Source organism: Malaclemys terrapin, chromosome 10 (genome assembly GCF_027887155.1).
Source record: "Malaclemys terrapin pileata isolate rMalTer1 chromosome 10, rMalTer1.hap1, whole genome shotgun sequence".
NCBI classification, from domain to species: Eukaryota; Metazoa; Chordata; order Testudines; family Emydidae; genus Malaclemys; species Malaclemys terrapin.
In genome coordinates, this window is record NC_071514.1 from 27061231 (window position 1) to 27079862 (window position 18632).

General features: G+C 40.2%; 1 protein-coding gene across 2 annotated transcripts in view; it reads left to right on the plus strand.

The window, feature by feature from the left end:
- Window positions 1-906: 906 nt before the first annotated feature.
- The window catches only part of LIPC (lipase C, hepatic type), an 80968-nt gene continuing 63242 nt past the window's right edge, over window positions 907-18632 (plus strand). Inside the window, exons 1-2 of one of the 2 annotated variants that reach the window (XM_054043047.1) lie at window positions 907-962; window positions 1174-1300. In XM_054043047.1, the coding sequence (XP_053899022.1) occupies window positions 1219-1300 (82 nt within the window). In that variant the 5' untranslated portion in view covers window positions 907-962; window positions 1174-1218. Of the gene's footprint in view, window positions 963-1170; window positions 1301-18632 lie in introns of both variants that reach the window. The other variant, XM_054043046.1, reaches the window with a different exon arrangement.

Genomic DNA, 18632 nt, shown 5'->3' on the forward strand with positions numbered 1-18632 from the left:
CTTATGCCCAAATACATTTGTTAGTCTCTAAGGTGCCACAAGGACTCCTCATTGTTTTTGCTGATACAGACTAACATGACTACTCCTCCTTGAGGTAGTAATCTTTGCGTTCTGGAGTGAGTTTGTTACAACAAAGTAGTGCCTTATCCCAAAAGTAGTTCCAGTGAACTTTGTGGGATTGCATTTAATATAAGGCACTACTCTATTAGAGAAAGGGTGTCAGAATCTGTCCCTAGGAGGAACTCTATCACCTCAAAACAGCCTGTAATAAAAAAAAATAGCTTGCTACATTCCCTCCAAGTGCCTGACTGGGCCCTCAGCACTACACCTCACACATGACCAGGGCAGAAATAAGCAGTGCTCCCACCCTACTTGACAAGGCCTCTTCACTCTGTCACAGCACAAATACTGTACACACCTTTATAGCGAAATTCGTACACATCACAATTATTAACCACCTGCTCAGATTTCCAGTAGACAATGTACTATAGAAACAATGACTTTTCTTTGAAGTCACCCCTACACTTACTGCAGTTATTGTTATTGTTATTAGTGGAGGGAAATGTCAGTTAATTGTGCTTTATTAATGAATTTCTCACACAAAATAAAAATCTGTCTGCTTACTTTAAACTAAAAAACATTTTCTTCTTGTACAAGAGCAGTTATCTAATATAACACTGAAGTTAGCAAAACTGTTTATTAAGTGAGGCATTTCAGCATATCACATTAATTCCCCACCACCACCACCCTACCAGCTCCCCTCTACACACACAAACCCCAACTTAGATGTCTCTAGGTTTGTGAACTATTTAGATTAGTCTTCTTTTCCTTTAGTCATTTTGCAATATGTTCAGACTGAGCCAACCACGTTTGAGCTAACTACCCACGACCTTCAGCTGCGTTTCAGAACAGAATATTCACCCTCATTGTGATCTGTTCAAAACTGAGCATTGCTGAATAAGGTAGGGATCCAGCTCTAAATTTATTTTCTGCCAAAAGCAACATAAAATGAAAACGTATTTGGATGAAAGTAAATTCAGTTCACATTAGAGTGAGGCACAAAAGGAAAATATTGGAACAGTGAACAGAACACTTAAAGGTTAAAGGTTAACGATTAATGGGTAACCATTTCTTCCAAAGTATTGATAATCTTCTATGTCTCTTTGGCAGCAGAAAATTAGTAGTGAAAGCCTCAGTGTTCGTGTGGAAAGAGAAGAAATGAGAAGTTTCCGATTTCTCTCACTTTTGTTGCTTTTCTTCATCTTTACTCAAGCAAATACACATGGAGGGAAGAAGAAAGGTAATATACTGGCTAATGTAACTATCAATCATGATTTTTGTTTCCAAGTTTGTGCTATAAAGATTGAAATACTGAATCTTTGGGACTCAACATGCTTTTTTGAACATTATGTTCTCTTAATCAAATGCATGGCCATTAAAATGACATTTCTAAGAAAATGTAGCTGTTTTTAAATGAGAGGAAACCATTCTCAAAGAATGTAGCTGCAAGTTAATCTGACCTCTAACATGTTTGTTGACAATTATGTTAAAAAATGTATTTGTTTGAAAACTCTCTTGAACCAATAGTGGAATCTGCTCTGGGAAAGAATATTTTCTAAAACAGGGGAAAAGGTCTCCAGAAATTTTACAAATTGCTTCATTAATTTATTTATCGGTGTAGTGTCGTTGGAGTGAAAGGAGTATATCTTTGAAATCTTGAGCCGGAGGAGTTGTGCGTAGAATCATTAAGTTGTTGCACCCCCATTTTCCATGGTATTGTGCCACTTTATGTCAGAGTATCCCTTTGATTATTGAAATATGACAACCACAAAACTCTAGTACTAAACCTCTCTACTTTGTCAAAGTTAATTTCATATTCAACCTTGTAAACCATACGTACTAAGTAGCAGTTTTCCTTTTTATCTAAGGTTATTTCCAATACTTTAAATCTGGAGGGGATAATATAGTATCATCCCTAGACTGAGGTGAGATGTAGAGTTGCACATCTGCAGTAGAAGTATGTCCTTTGTTGGTAGCTGTGTAAGGTTTTATGATATAACAATTCTATTAACTATTTCCCATCAGAGGATACTCTACACATCACTTGCACAGTGATTTCAATTTGGGGGCAAGGGGGTTCTGCACCCCAAGTTTCACTTTGTGTTTCAGGTCTGACACGACAAAAACTTGAAGAAAAACCTCAGTCAAAACCAGTTTCACTCAAAACTATAATCTGTTCCAGGTTCACACACAGCTGGGCCCACAGGTACTTGAAAGGCTGACAACTCTTAGCAAAACATTGACAGGCCTACACTGAGTTTCAAATTTTTAATAGAACTCAGATGGAGATTTGTTTGGGGTTTGTAATGTAAGCTTTACCCATCTCCGTTCAAAACCTTGTGTGTTAAAAGTTCAGGTCATTCATCAAAAACATGACAGCAGGTTATTGTACCCCAATTCCTCCTAAGGTCAGAAGACTCACTTGATGCCAGTGCCTACTCTCCCTCCCTTACCATCTCTGGCACCTTTCATAGCATTCCTTTTTGTAATCTAGGCACAATTATGTCAATGGACTCCACTTGTTTGCTCTTTGCTTCGCTAGCTTAAAACCTACCTAGGCTTCCAAGAAGGACGTTAAGCATGTGTCCCATCAGCGTTAGCAGGCACATCCACATTAGTGTCTTTTTTAAATGAGATACTGTTGATTTAAGAAACAAGAATAGGTAAAGCTAAGAAATTTTTTTTTTTTTTAAAGAAAATCTGCTCTGTTCTCATCTGCACGGAACATGGCTAGAATGGTCTGCAGAGCTTAGTTACAAAGGTTAAAATCTGGTTGCAGCAGCCTTGCATACCAGAGTCAGATTCTTGTCTCACATCAGTTTTATACCACTATAACTCTTGACCTCAATGGAGTTATTCAAGTAATAACCATTCTACTTCTTAAGGATTTAAAAAAAAAAAAATCAAAGTGTGTTAAGTAGTCTAAGTTTCAGGTTTGAAATACATAGAATGACACTCCTTTCAACTGGATTTGAATTTGTAGTTAGGTTAGACTTGGCCCCTCACCCTTTCAAAGCAGGGAAATTAAGCACCGGCTAGTTTATTGTGTGAGGGTATTTAGGATGGGAAAACACTAGCAGATGTCATTTACTTCAGTGGGATTTGTGGGTCACTGTTGCCTCAGAACAGTCAGGCTCTTTAATTTAGGACATCTAAATATGGATTTAGGAGTTAAACTAAGTACCCACATTTGAAAATTTTGGTCCAAGGATTGGTCTGACTGGTCTCTGCTTGGATGTTGAAGATCCAGATCCCATTACATTCCTTGTGTCCTTTGCCAAAATTCCCCAGCCCCCCCATTGTTGGAGAACGTGCTATACATTTGCTGGCTGCTGCCCTCTACACCATCGGTGGCTGCATTTCATTAGAAATACTGTATAGACAAACAGCAGCAGCGTCCTTTGGAATTAAGAGTTCTATCACCTAAAAAGTTACTCCTTCTTTGAGGGTTTCATTGAAGATTTTCAAGATCTGGCTAACCGCAAAAGCGAAACTGCAGACATCAATCTTTCCCATCTAAATCCAAAATATAACTTCAGTCCAATTAATTAAAGACCCTTTTCTTTTGTTCATGGAAATACCCAATACTAGGGTCTAGAACAAAGAACTAGCCATGCATCAAACAAGCTTCAATGTTTTCTTCTAATGCAAATGACTGAACATCTTAATGAGGGGCTTACATTCACCAGAAGAAGAAAGCATAATAGGTATTCACTTGACTTGTGCATTACTTTCCTTTTCCTGCTACTATTCACACAGTAGCGATCACTTATATCACACTAAAAAACCTGGAACAAAGTACATTTTCTTGATAATGCAGTAGTGCATCTACACAGCACTGCAGAAATGTTGTTAATGGTTTGTGGTTTTCTTCATTTCTTTCAGAGTAGAAGAGGTGATATCATTTTAATGGGAAATGTCAATAGATACATTTATTATTAATTATTTTCTCCAGTGCTTGTTGTTGTTTACCACTGGCTTATCTGGCATATTTTGTCATATGAGAGCTATGCTGAATTTACTTGAAGTTTTAAGGTTAATAGTGGGGTTTCATTAACTACATTAATAATGCAGTTTTCAACTTTATATTGCTCAGCAGAGTAGCCTTAGTGTAGTGACCTCTTTTCCTACGTATTAGCTACAGCTAAGAATGGTTTGCTGAAGCTAAGTCAGGCTTCATATGTAGTCAGAGCACGTGGCAGTATTTGGATGGGCTAGCAGCCACTTCCAAGCAGCATGCATAAGATTTCCTAGCAGAATGAGCAATACCTGGCAAGAGAGACAAAAGGGGCCATCTATCTGCCATGCCAAGCCTGGGTGATAAAATTCATTACTTTGGCAATGGGCCAAAATGAATTATGATCCTCTTCAGATAGATGTGGAAAACAAACCTTACACTATTCTCCTTTAAAAACAATTTACTGAAGAATTTCCCTCTAAAATGGTTTACTCAACAATGCATTTGTGAAAAACAAAGGCAGTTTACACAGTTATGAACTCTTACTTGTTAATTACTCTGATTTCATAAAAGTTGCTCCAATTCTTACCCGTTCATGTGCTGTAACTTCCCTGAAAGTGTTAACTTGTAGAAGACTCATTTCCTTCATAAGCACCTAGCAACAGTCTCATGACCTCACATTATAATCAGCCAATGAAAGTTTATTCTGGTAAAGCAATGCATGTAGGATGACATGCTTCACGGTCTTGGCAGTTGGATGTATTGCAACCTGACAGCACGTGCCCATGCATGCACACACACACACACACACACACACACACACACACACACACACACACACACACACACAGAGTTCAAGTTGCTTGTGCAGGTTCAATTACATTCAGTTGAATTAGTATTTTACCAGTGATACAAAATAGATTTTACTTTTCTAATTGGCCTCCAGATTCAGATACAACTACACCAAGTGCAACATACAGTAAATACCAAAAAGGATGTGACAAAGAGGAACCCAATTGAAACTGATTATGAATGGAGACGCTATTCATACATACAGCTCTCTGTAACAAATTAAGCCACCTTGCACCACATATTGCAAATCCAAATTTGGATTTGCACTAGAGCAGTCCTATGACTTACTACTATTCAAGAATTTGATTCTCCCACTCTTACTCCCATGGTATACTACCTTACGCTGCAGCTGAAGTTACTGGGACCACTCACAGAGTAAGGTATTATACAATGGGAGTAATGGTGTCAGAATAAGGCTCCAAGGCAGCAAACTCCTATTTCCAGTCATTGTAGCTTTGGAGTAGACAGACTCGACAAGGCTCTGCTTCCATGGCATGTTATCCCACACGTTCTTTGCTAAGCAAATATATAAAAACAAAGCTGAGATTAGATTGGTCATTTTCATACATCTGTATATTAAATCATTTACCCATAGTTCTCTTATTTCAGGGTCAAATGTTCTGTAGCGTGCCATGAGTGATTTATTCCCTATTTCAAGTGCCACTGCTCTACCATTGGGTAATGAGGGGTCATGAGGCATGTTGGAGGACATCAATTAATGTTTAACTCTGTGTTCATAACTTCTCATTTCCAAAGACCACTCAATTAGGAGCCCAGTCAAATGTAAACTTGTCCTCTTCAATCACTTACAATAAATGCTGGCTATAAAAAACAGTCCAGATGAATTCTGATTTACCAGGATGTCCACGTTAATAAATGTTAGCAATTACTTAAACTTCAGACACTGTTCAGGAACAAATCCTATTTGCCTGGAAACTTAAAAATGTTTCTCTATAGATACACTAATGTTTATATTTTACAGGACACACACCATGGTAAGGTGTGGTATTACATTTACTTACACCATGGTAAGATGTGGTATTAGAGGGTCAAGTGGGTATTGTTTTGGTTTGATCTCATCTCTAGTTCGTGATTTTCTGATTTGGGGATTAGAAGCAGCTGGTAGTTTTAATGTTTATGTAACTAAATTTTAACCTAGGGCAATAGCTCTCAAACCCTCAGGGAGTTTCTGTATTCATTACATATCAAATACATAAAATATTGTGTGTTATATCAGCAATATTTCCACTCCAGAGCTTACTTTGTACTGATGAAATATCTTTAAACCATTTGAGAATGGACTGTGTCTAGGATTGTTACTGTTATTTGGGGGAATGCTTGAGAAGTACTGTATTTCACACCACTGATTACAACCTCTGTAGTGATATATTGTTTATTACAGATATGGGGAAATAAATACAAATATGAACTAACTGATGTTTGTAAGACATCTTGAGGGAAGCTTAACCTCCAGCTTATCTCAGATACTTGATTTGTAAACTATGTATCTTTGCTAAATTGTATTATGCAAGAATCTAAGGGCCTTTCCATGTTTATTCAACCAAAGTTCTTAGGAGCGATTTCAGGGCCGGCTCCAGGGTTTTGGCCGCCCCAAGCAGCCAAAACCAAAAATCTGCGGCGGCAATTCGGCGGGAGGTCCTTCACTCCGATCCGGAGTGAGGGACCATCCGCCGAATTGCCGCCGAATACCTGGACCTGCCGCCCCTCTCCCAAGCGGCCGCCCCAAGCACCTGCTTGAGAAGCTGGTGCCTGGAGTCGGCCCTGGCAATTTAAACCCCATTTAAAAATGACTAGTCCTAGACTCCAACCCAAGTGCTCTCCCCTGGAAGTTCACCAGGGGAAGTGGTTACCAAACCTTTTTCAGGCAAGTGAAATATAGCAAAGACTAATCTTGGCTAAATCAGACAGTTCCTATTCAAATGTGTATGTCTAACCTACAACAGAGTTCCATAGCTATGAATCCCAGTTTCACAAGTGCATACAATTAAGAGAGCTGGCTAGCAGTAGCTTATCTGGACCCAGAACAGAGGCTCACCACTGAGAGTTAAATTGTCACAGCCTTTACTCAGCCATGCAGGGGAGTAAGGTCTCCTCTGTTTAACTGGCTTAGATTGTAACACCAGCTGCAGAGGGGAAGATGGTGCTGCTTCGCTGATGAGGTTTGACTTTGGCTCAACCCACCTCACCCCCCAAATAGATGAAAAGGTGTAGTGGGAGCAGTAAACTGGTCTGTGAAAAGGATAAAGTACCTGCCACCCAAGCACAAGGGAGGAATTGTAACCCAACCAATTCATTCTCTGGTCTGCTCCTGGGGATGGTGCAGCCATGAGGTTGTAGGAAGGTTGTAAAATGGCCATCTAGACCTAAAATAGAGAAGGGAGCTAGATTATCAGTCTCACAAGTCTTAAGCGCCAATATACATACCAGCAACTGTGGAGCAACTGCAGTGGAATACTGCACTGAGAGCCAGCTGGCTCATCACCCAGTAATTTATTGTGCTCCAATTCCATCATGCTTACCTTCATCTTACTGGGCAATAGAAATTGAAATTTACATCATTATTCAAGCTTGTTCTTTTAACAGAGAACAGTTTTTTTGCAAGGAAAATAATAGATTGGAATTTTCTTAGCAAATGAGATCAAAGTCACAGCTGAGGAATTAACAAGAGGTGCTGCATGGGAAACCCTAGGCGACTGATGAGGTTTTTAAAAAGTATGTAATGTAAGATGTGCACACGTGTGTGGTATTGAACTTTTGTGCTTCCTTTAGTTACTAAGGGTGCAGTTTTGCCATCTTTACTGGTACTGAGTAGTAGTACTTTTTAAATAAAGTAGTCCAACTGAAACTCATAGGACTACTTGTGCAGAAAGGTACTACTCAAAGGCAGAATTTGAGCCCTAGATTTTAGGGTTATCTTTACAAAAATAGTGTTCCAAACAGTCTACAGTTGACCTGTACATGTTGTTCACTTGGGCAAGACAAGGTCAACAAGAAAGAAATGAAACCCCATGTGCACTGTACAATGCTCACAAATAAGGACATTTCAAATTCAGTCAAGGATACGGAGCGTACAAAGTTTACTGAATGAAAGAAGTTTTGCTCTCTGTGAGCTAAATTCTAGCACTTGGCCATAACTCCGCACTGGTGGACTAGTGGATCTACCTTAGGGTGATTGGACAGCAAGTTTGAAAAAAAATCAGGATGTGGCAGAGGGTGGTAATAGGCACCTATATAAGGAAAAGCCCTGAATATCAGAACCGTCCCTACAAAATTGGGACATCTGGTCACCCTAAGCTAAGGGGAGCACAGGGAGGCTTTCAGAATACCTCCTAGTGCACAGAAGCATATAGGTATGATATACCCTTTCAAGAAGGGTGACATAAACCTCTCCTTAAATTTGTTGCAACAGGACCATTTCCTGTTGCAATAAGAAACATGACCCCCCACACTATGGAGTCAATGTTGTGAGGAACGGTGTACCTCAACACCCATAGATATGGTAGTATCCTTCGCAGAAATAAAAAAAAAAAAAAAAAAAGCATGACTTGGTTGTAACAACTATAAAGGAGATTCTTAAGTGAAGCCGCTGGACACATGCAATGTGGTTGTCTCTATCTTCCAAACTAAGTAGAACCTGTGCTGCTTATTGTCACTATTTCCCCAAATCCCAGCCTGGACTAAGCAGAAATGGAAGGGGCTGATTACTACACTTCATACTTCAATGGTTATGGAGGGCACTCGAATGTGTAGAATTGAGTTCTTGACATCTAACATTTAAAAGTAGCAGAAAGTTAAACTAGTTTCTCCATAGACCCCTCCCTTTGAACTCCTTTATGCATGGGATGGAGGGAACTAAATACAAGTATGGCCAGAGAAGCCAGAAGAAAGGGAATGGAGGTTTTGTGACATGCTTCTCCCTCCTTATGGAACAGCCAGCAGGAATTCCCTGTACCCTGTCTCTGCAGTTTCAGGACTCCGTGTGACTTGCTCTTGAATCTTTTTTGCTTGTTATTTTTATGATTCTATACTATATTGCATCTTTCAAGTTCAATTTATATATACAGCAGTCTGTTTGTAAAATAAAATATTTTAAGTAAAATAAGAATGTGCTAGCTCTAGACTTCCATAAAAGAAATGTCTGTATATTCTCAGAACACCTTCAGCTTCTCATTTAAATGAAATGTTCTCTGAATATCTGTGAGCAGGTGAGTTCTCATGAGCCAACCTCAAATGTTTAGGTTCTGAGCTGCTTTCCATTTATGAAGGACAAACATTTTAGAGGTTAAACTGGCTAAACTTAACATTCTCATCGGGTTTTCTGTTACCCTGAATATAATATTTCTAGTCCAAAAAAAAAAAAAAAAAGGGAAAAAATGCTGAAACATCAGAGACTGACACCTTATCAGCTCAGAGACTAAAATACCTAAATATGCATAAACGGACACTCCACAGAACATATGCATCAGCTTAGCAGTCAGTGCTCTCCAAATCAGGTCATTGTTTCTGATCTCTTCTTAACCATCCTGGACTGAGTCCAGGGCAAGCTAAACAAATGAGTCTCAGGTTTTTAGTAAGTAAGGTTTTCTATGGTGTGTGCTCCATAACCCACTATTAGGGCTTGTCTACACTTACCAGAAGATCGACGCTGCGGCGATCAATTTAGCGGGTCTAGTGAAGACCTGCTAAATCGACCGCCGATTACTCTCCCTTCGACTTCTGTTCTCCACCTGATCAAGAAGAGTAAGGGGAGTCGATCGGAGAGCGTCTCCCGTCGACGTCGCATAGTGTGGACCCCGCGGTAAGTATCTCTAAGCTACATTGATTTGAGTTACGCTATTCATGTAACTCAAATTGCGTAACTTAGATCAAATTTTCTCTTTAGTGTAGGCAAGGCCTGAGTAACTCAATTTAGTCCCTTACTACCTGAATTCATTTTTTTAAATACAATTAAAAAAAAAAAAAGTTTGTACTCAGGAAGTAGCCAAAGGACTCCAAAACTTTCCAGAAAGAAGGTTGTGTCTGGAATATCCTTTTATGCTGGTGTGAAGTACTTATTTTGGCAATAAACTCTCTTAATAAGGATCCATGCCAGCTTCCATTTAAGTCAATGGCATGTTATCCATTGAATTAACAGGCGCTGGCTCTGACCCAATAGGAGATTCCAATATCCACAGTAGTTTGTGCGCTGTACTAGAGCATCTAATAGTTAATACTTAGTCCTGCCATGACTGCAGGGGACTAGAATACATGACCTCACGAGGTCCCTTCCAGTCCGATGATTCTATGAAGGGTGCCTGTAAACCAAAATTTTCAAGCTTGCGTGCCTACAGTCTGTCACCTCCATCCATAAGTAGGTCCCTAAAAAAGCTTCAGTTAAAGCACTTAACTGTAAGCAATCAAGTGTAAACATTTTTGTCCTGCTGCTCACAACCCCACCACACTAATACAGCTCAAGGGCAAGTGGAGAGATGCTTTTTGCCAAATTTAGAACCCAACAGAAAAGTCACAGGTTCTATATTTAGAACAGAAGAGTTGACATTCTAGATCCATTTAGCTCTGGAGAAATACGAGGTCTAGTCTGCTTGATTTTTGTTTTATTTTTTCTAGCCACATTCCAGTGGGAGCAGGTGGGTGCTCAGCACTTTAAGTCCATAGTTAAGCATGACTTTCAAGCTTAAGTGTAGGTTCCTGTTTTAGCACTTCTCTAATCACATTTGTATACAAGATTCCATTCTGTAGATATTCTCAAATCTGACAGAAGTAGAAATAAGCCCCAACTTTCAGCCCCAGTAAATTCTGCTATTACTACTTATTCCCTATTAGATAAAAACCTAAAGACTGCAGTGGCCAGATTCTGATCTTAGCTACCCAATAATAAAAACTGGGAATATCTCCATCAACTTCTGTGACTACTTTTTGACTGACTGCTGCACCCGAGCAGAATTTGGCCTTTGTTTCCTTAGTAGTGACTATAGTGATTTTATTTGCAGTTCCTGGCTCCATTAGAATTTAAAGGGCATCTTTCTCCTCTAATTTCATGGATTGATTTCTAATCATTTCATCAGCGAGGGGAAAAAAAAAAGCAGAAGGAGACAGTTCGGTTACTCTGCTGATGGCTTGTGAAAGGTTTAAGCGGGGGGGGGACATTTCTGTCTGGTGCTAATAATATTTACATTAAGGTGGTTTAGGGCACACTCCCCCTTGAAAAACTAGAGCTAATATGATTATTTTCTCCATAGTCAGCAATCTAGTCTGCCAGTTAAAATAAAAACCTCTACCTCTGAGCTCTCTGGACACTTGCCCAAATAAAAGCCTAGATTTCCCTCAGACCCCTTTGTAAATACTTACGCAGATGAATTCTAAGTATTGAAGAGAAAATGTTTAACTGTGAATGAATGATCCAACTCCTATTCCAGTTTTCTTTCCAATATTGCCAGTTTTAACAAGGTGATTTAACTCAGAATATCAGCCTCTGTAAGTAATACCCTACAGTGAAATATATTTGACAGATCTGTTTGCCCTTCTCTGCCGCATCTCTCTCTCTCTCTCTCTCTCTCACACACACACACACTTTTAGATCATTACTCTGAATTTATACTAAATACAGAACCATGAGGGCATGAGCTTTCCCAAACACATTCAAAGAAACAAAATCTCAGTCCTTCAAGGACCAGAGCAAATTCTTTTAGGCATTTCAGTGCCAAGGCAGGTCAGTGAAGTTATTATTAGCATTAATTAGCATTCCCACAAGCTATTGAATTCTTTACCTGCAGCCAAGAGGCATGCAAGACATGCAAGACTTCTAAGATTTAATTTACATTCTTATTATTACAAGCAAAATACAAATATCACCAATGCAAACTGACTTTTGGTAAATTAAGATTTGACCCATGTACCCAAAATGGCTATATAAACAGAGATCAGATAAAAACAAAACTTCAGAGGAAAGAAACTCTCCACAGAGAGTCTGTTTAAGAATTTGTAAAGAAAAATCATTTGGTCCTACTAATTATAGACAGACCAGGTGTTATGTGTGGTATATCAGGTCACAGACAGATAATTCACACACTCAGCTCAATCATGACAATGTACTTTCAGGTCTGTGCTTTATGAGTCTGAATATACATGAAAATTGACTCCTCCTCCAAAAATCTGAACTACAAATATCAGGGCTGAATCAGAGATCCAAAAACAAACTGATATCAGTTATGAAGTGGTCTAAGAATTGACGAAAGTCCACCAGCACATCATTCTCATGCACTATATGCATATTCTAACAAAGTGCCATGAGACCGGAAGCCTGACAGTAGCTCTCATTATTAAAAAGACACTGTCATTTCATTGAGGAGCTGCCAGAGGATTTATTTAGGAGAAAAAATAATATTTAAAATCAGTGATTTTATTGGGATTAAGAGACAATCCACAGGGAAATCTTAAATCCAGAGATACAAATACTATGAAAAATAAAGTACAGCTATTACATGAATTAAGAAACAAGATATTTTATAAAACATGACACCAAAGTACTAGCCTCCAAGAGAGAAATGCATCAACGGGTATTAGCCAAGATGCTCATGGATGCAACCCCGTGCTCTGGGTGTCCCTAGCCTCTGACTGCCAGAAGCTGGGAGTGGATGAAAAGGGAGGGATCACTTAAAAATAAAATTAATGGAGATATCCTATCTCCTAGAACTGGAAGGGACCTTGAAAAGGTCATCAAGTCCAGCTCCCTGCCTTCATGAGCAGGACCAAGTACTGATTTTTGCCCCAGATCCCTAAGTGGCCCCCTCAAGGACTGAACTCACAACCCTGGGTTTAGCAGGCCAATGCTCAAACCACTGAGCTATCCCTCCCCCCAATCATCACTTGATGATTACCTGTTCTGTTCATTCCCTCTGAAGCACCTGGCACTGGCTACTGTTGGAAGACAGGTTACTGGGCTAGGTGGAACATTAGTCTGACCCAGTATGGCTATTCTTATATCCTCCACTTTACCCCTCATATAAATCCCATGAGATTAGAAAGAAAGGGGAAAAACTCTTCAGTCAGCAGACCTGGATTCACTCATATGCACTCTGTGAACTTGCACATAACCACCACCACCCCAATCTTGGGGCAGCGGGCAAGGGGGAGCTGAACATCAGAAAAAATGGTCACAGCACAGCACCACTCACTCAGGTTTAGCCCACTGCCTCCCCATCATGATGGGGGCGGGGTACAGATGGGCCAGTTTTGAGTGAGTGATATTTGTGACCTGGCACACAGGGTCACAGTGCTACTCTGGTCTGGGGTTCCCCAATGTCCATGCAAAGGCCCCAAAATTCTTTGGCTGTGCCATGTTACTCAGCATTCCCAGTGAAACGGATAAGCACAGTGAAGAAGCAGAGGAGGCCAAGAAAATAAAAAAATAAGCACTGCATGTCTTGGTGAGGTAATCTAGGTACAGCAAGAGTGAACGGGAGGTCATCAGATGTAGACAGGCAAGTGAAGTTTAGCCCTTCATTAACCAAAACTAACTAGTCAGCTGAACACAGATGCTTTCTGTGACAGGCTGGGGGCATGCCTGTCAAATTGTGAACTCCATTTTGGTTTGTGAATGCCATTTTGTGATTATAACCTTCATTGTGACCTCCTTGTTGGAGTATGGTACCCAGGTGGTGTTAAAAGCTAGTCTCATCCTGAGAAGGTCAGTCTATTCTTTGTGCTCCTGCTATCGGTGGGATACCTACCATGGGGCTAAACAAAGAGCCATCAGATCTGATGGGCTAGTAGTTGAGACTATCTGCAAGAACAATTAACAAGGAAGGAACTGCAGTTCCTCAGCCTGAGCCACATGGACCAGAAGGGGAGAGGGAGACTTTTAAAAAGATGGCTACTTCTCTGAGGTGGGGGCCAAATTGCATGTTATGGTGGCTGGCAAATAGACCAGGTTAAGGAGAGGAAGTGCTGCTTAGCCTGAGGACAGTGACCAACCCCAGGACCCACAAAAGGGTTGAGATCAGACAAGGCAGATTGGATTCAAGGACTGTTTCTTTTCCAAAGATCTGTAACTCTCTAGTACTTTCAAGTGTCTATGGTTAAGAAATTCCTTTGCTAAGTCTGTACGCCTTGCTTTCCTGACAGTTTAACTAGCGAGCAGAGCTCCCCCAGCTAGGTGGACTTTGGGGGAAATGTATTTAAGCAACTGGGGGCACTGGTAGCAGGGTCCCACTGGCCAAGAAGAGTGTCAGACATGGGGGCTGCAGCTATCATATCAATGTTTTTCAGAAGGCCTGTTAAGTGCCACAAAGCAAGCTATCATTCTGATTGGCTGCCAGTAACATCATTATCTTTGTCAGTAACATGCAGTAAATGCACAAGTCTGAGTTTTCCTTGTTCAGATATACCATTTCCTGACACCAAAGAGCATTCTAAGTTGTGCATTGCTGGGGTAGTCACACATCACTAGCCACGGGTGCCAGTAATTGCCTGAATGTACGTTGTGTCATGTCTTTTTGCTAAAAATTAATTAATACAATGGGAGTTGTGGACCAGATTCCCCACAGATCAAACTGAAAACAGCCTTTAATGACATGACAGAAACGAATGTCAAATCTGTCATGAACCTTTCCCTTAGTGCAAACATTAAGCAAAAAAACTCCCCCCGGAAACAGGCCTAGCTAATAGCATCGCTAAAGTATAACTCTGCGGCTCACCCCTCACAATCAGCTTTCAGAAGGAAGAGAACTAAATATTCAAACTGATTATGATAACAAACAGTTTGGTCACTGACTGACTAATTCATAAAGTTACAAAGCTAAGTAAAGGTTGCCAAGCACTGATATTGTAATAGGTCCATATCCTGGCTTCAGATGTGCACTTAGTGCCTCCAGCAACCTGAAAAATGGAAGATTAACACAGATCAGAAAGAATAAGGCACTTATTCTGGAATTTTCCATTTTGCTCTTAAGCTAGGGATGAATTTTTTTTAAAACCACATACAGCCTCCAAATTCATGCAGTCGGAAGATTCATAGAAGATCAATGGCTAATATATATTTTCTTTAATTGGATTTTATTAATTTCAGCATTCCATAGTAAGATTCTCTCTATTTGCATGACAAGGCTTCAGTATTGGTATGGTTGGGCATAGAAATACAGTAGTAACAATGTACTTCATGGTGCTTTGTTCTAATGCTCAGTCTGCTGAGAAAAGCTTTCAGTTGAAAGTAACCTAAAATTATTATATAAATATATATGAGCAAAGCTAATTTGAAATAACATGACATGCTTTGATAAGCACATTTCTTCTCATTCCCAAAACCAAGACTCATGTCTGATATTATGTAACATGACAGTCACTCACCCACCCACAAGTCTCTCATTAAATCAACATGTATATTGATGCTGTGCCTATGACATTTTCCTTTCATGTAATGGACCTAAACCACCTGAATCCAAAAAAAAAATAAAATACAACTCATGCATTCAATATACTTGATCTTCAACAGCCAGTGATTTATAGGACAGTCCTGTGACACTTCAGATATTCCAAACATGGAAGTGAATAAACTCTCTCAGGATGGCAGCCACACAAATGACTTGAGTCAAGTTGTTAAAAAAGAAAAAAAATGCTGTGGTTATCATCATTATTGTTTAAACTTGATGAGGGAATCTAGGATGTTGTTCTACCAGTACTAAGCCATGTATTTATTTTACGCAGGCCTAATCACTATTATATCACATACAGAAAACACAAACAGGTTCCCTGTTTATGGAGGAATATGTAGCTAAAGTATAAAAATTCTTGTTTCCACTTGTTAAAAAAAAGTTATTTAAGCATAAGCATGAAATACAAATGTGCAATAATTTAAGTCTGAATTGCTTGAAATTTGGAGAGACATCCACCTGGAAACTTTGTAACTTGGTGTGAACCAGAGAACATATTTGTGTGAACTCCGCAGCTCTTACTTTTTCCTTTTCCTCCCTCATTCAGTTTCTATTGCTGGTGACAATACGTAAGCAACCTTGTGCCTTAAAATCTGTACATTTATACATGTTAAATCAAAGACTGAGTCAAATTTTGCTGTCAGTTACAATTCAAATCCTGCTCCCACACTCAACTCCCTTCCATGACTGAAGAGGCTTGTGAAGCAATGGAACTGGCATCACTGAACTGTGCAAAAGTGGGCACAAGATTTAGGAACTCTTCACAGAGGGCATTCACCTCCTGTGAACTGCAAAGTTGCACCCCATAGGATCTCCTTGTTCCCAAGTACACAAAGGTTTTGGGTTGGAGCAAGAAGATCCACAATTAGTGCACCAGTATTGGCATCTACTGCAGTACAGCTCTGCTACAGCTCTCTGACCTGTGGTGGCTTATTTTATGGTTCATTTAACATGTGAAGTTGTTTTGGATCAGGTAACAACTAAACATTTCAACTATCATGCCTACTAACCGGTGTGCACCCCGTTCCTCCTACATTCCAACAAGCAGCACTACAAGGTAGGGGAGGGATTATGGTCAGACAGGTAACCCATCCGTATTACAAAAAATTCCCTTGGCCCTCAGTCATTAGAAGTTAATAGTGGAGACCAAGGACCTGACCATCTCCAAGGTAGCTCTATCCAAGCCTTGGTGACTCTTGATACTTCAATCATGCCAACCCAGACATATCTATGTGACTCCCACCCAGTCCATTCAATGCTTGTTCTCATGCTCCCAGCAAGAGTGTCTTTGGAAAGAAGCTAGCTTCTTGCAACCAAGTAGGTAGCCATACAAAAGCAAATGGGTAAACTGAGTCACAATTTTCATAAAAATACTGTAATTTCCCACAATCTCCACATCTGGCCTGTAGATCTCAGAAAAGGGATGGGATATTTGAGTAATATGTTATTATGCAGACAAAAAGCTCATAGCAATGGGCTGTGGTGATGAGCTCTATAAACACACCAAAACAAGTGCCTAAATAATAGAAGCGACAAGCTTGTACGAATAGGCTGTTGCATTGCAGTGTAGCCAAGTGAAATACGTATGCGACGTTCTTAAATAGAACTTCTAATAAAATGCTTCTCCTTTATTACATGAAAGGCTGGCTGTCAGTGTCACTTGCAATACAATGGCCAAATTAAAATAAAATTAAAATTTCTTTTCTAGGCACCCGGCTTTATACTAAAGCAATAACAGAAGCGTTCCTTCTTTGTTTTCTGTATGTAGGTTGCCAGGAAGAGGGGCATGGTTGGTTGGGTTTTGAAGGGCTTTTAAAAATAATTTCAGTGAAGCTTCTAATTTGATACTGGAAATCAACTATGTTCAAGAAGGCAGCCAACATTCAATCAACAAAAGAAAAGGTAGGTCTTTTCTTGCTGCTTTACTGTGAGTTTTGGATACAAAAACTCCAATGCAGCCAGTGTTGTTGTTGGTTAACAAAAGTGGAATAAGGAAATCCAAATTTGTGAAACTTGGGAACATTGGCTCAAGAGTATGAAAATATTCTTAAGGGGACAATTCACCCCCCCATCCATCACTGTGATGAATGCTCACAGTTACTTGAGTTTAGCAACAGACGAAGGTTTCCAAGTTCTCCTTTCATGATGCAGAGCCATATTATGCCACTCAACCTAGGTCCCAGGTATTTATTTTCCTCATTTTACCCTAATCTGAAAACAAAATTCATTAAAGGACATTTTATGAGAACGAATTTGCTTGGAACAGGGGTCCTAACTTGGCAAAGATCAATTCCTTGGAGGCTGGATTCTACAAGTAACAACCCACATGTTCTAAACCAACCCCTCACTTTTCTTTTCTTTCCCTTTAATTAGCCACAGCTGCATTACTAGCTAGCTCTTTAAATAGCTGCCTAACAGCAAGCCTTGGAAATAACACCAAAAAAGGCTCTAAAGCTACGTGTATTCTGATTTGCAAACCATGATCTGAGAAGTCAGGAACAGCACAGCTGGTTTTGAGGCTACATTCACCAGAAAAAAAGTATTGCTTCACAAGTGGTCAGGGTTTGTTTGTTTTTTAAACCTAGAATTCCCTATTATTGTCATGTGGCAATTTTCTTCTAAATAAGCCATTCTTAATGTTAAACAACTTGATAAAAAGGAAATAATCAAGGCAAACCCTCTCACCACCACCACCCACAACAACCCTATTTTACCTGAAGCTTTCAGCGTTATGAATTTAGCACAACGCTTATTTCCATCTCAGTTTGCAGGGTGTTAGAAGAGGAAATCTCAGAGCACTCAGATGGGAATAAATACTGTATGGGTTAAAGCAGGCCTGCACAACCCGTAAAGCGGCGAGGGCCATATTACTCCAAAGAAAACAACTGAGGGCCGAAACCCCCCAAGCTCCGCCAACACCCCCCAGCGCCACCCAGCCCCCCCGAAACACAACCCCCCTCAGCACCGCCCGCCCCACGGAAACAACGCCCCCAGCACCACCGACTCCCCCTCCCCCGCACGCCATCTGCCCCGCGGAAACAAACCCTCCTTCCCCAGCGCCGCCCCACCGAAACAGCAGTATTGAACCTCAGTAATATGTTATAGCGGCCCCTAAGGTAGTATAATTAAGGTAAAAGAAAAATGTCTTTTTGCTAGAAGTAGAATAAGATCATCCCCCCACTTTGTAATCGATTGCCCTGTTGAATGAATGAGGTGTGAATGAGGAAGGTGTGGAAGGCAGGCACCTCCGGACAGCTGCAACCCTTGGAGAGGGCAGGGCCAGCTCTAGGAGTTTTGCCGCCCCAAGCAAAAAA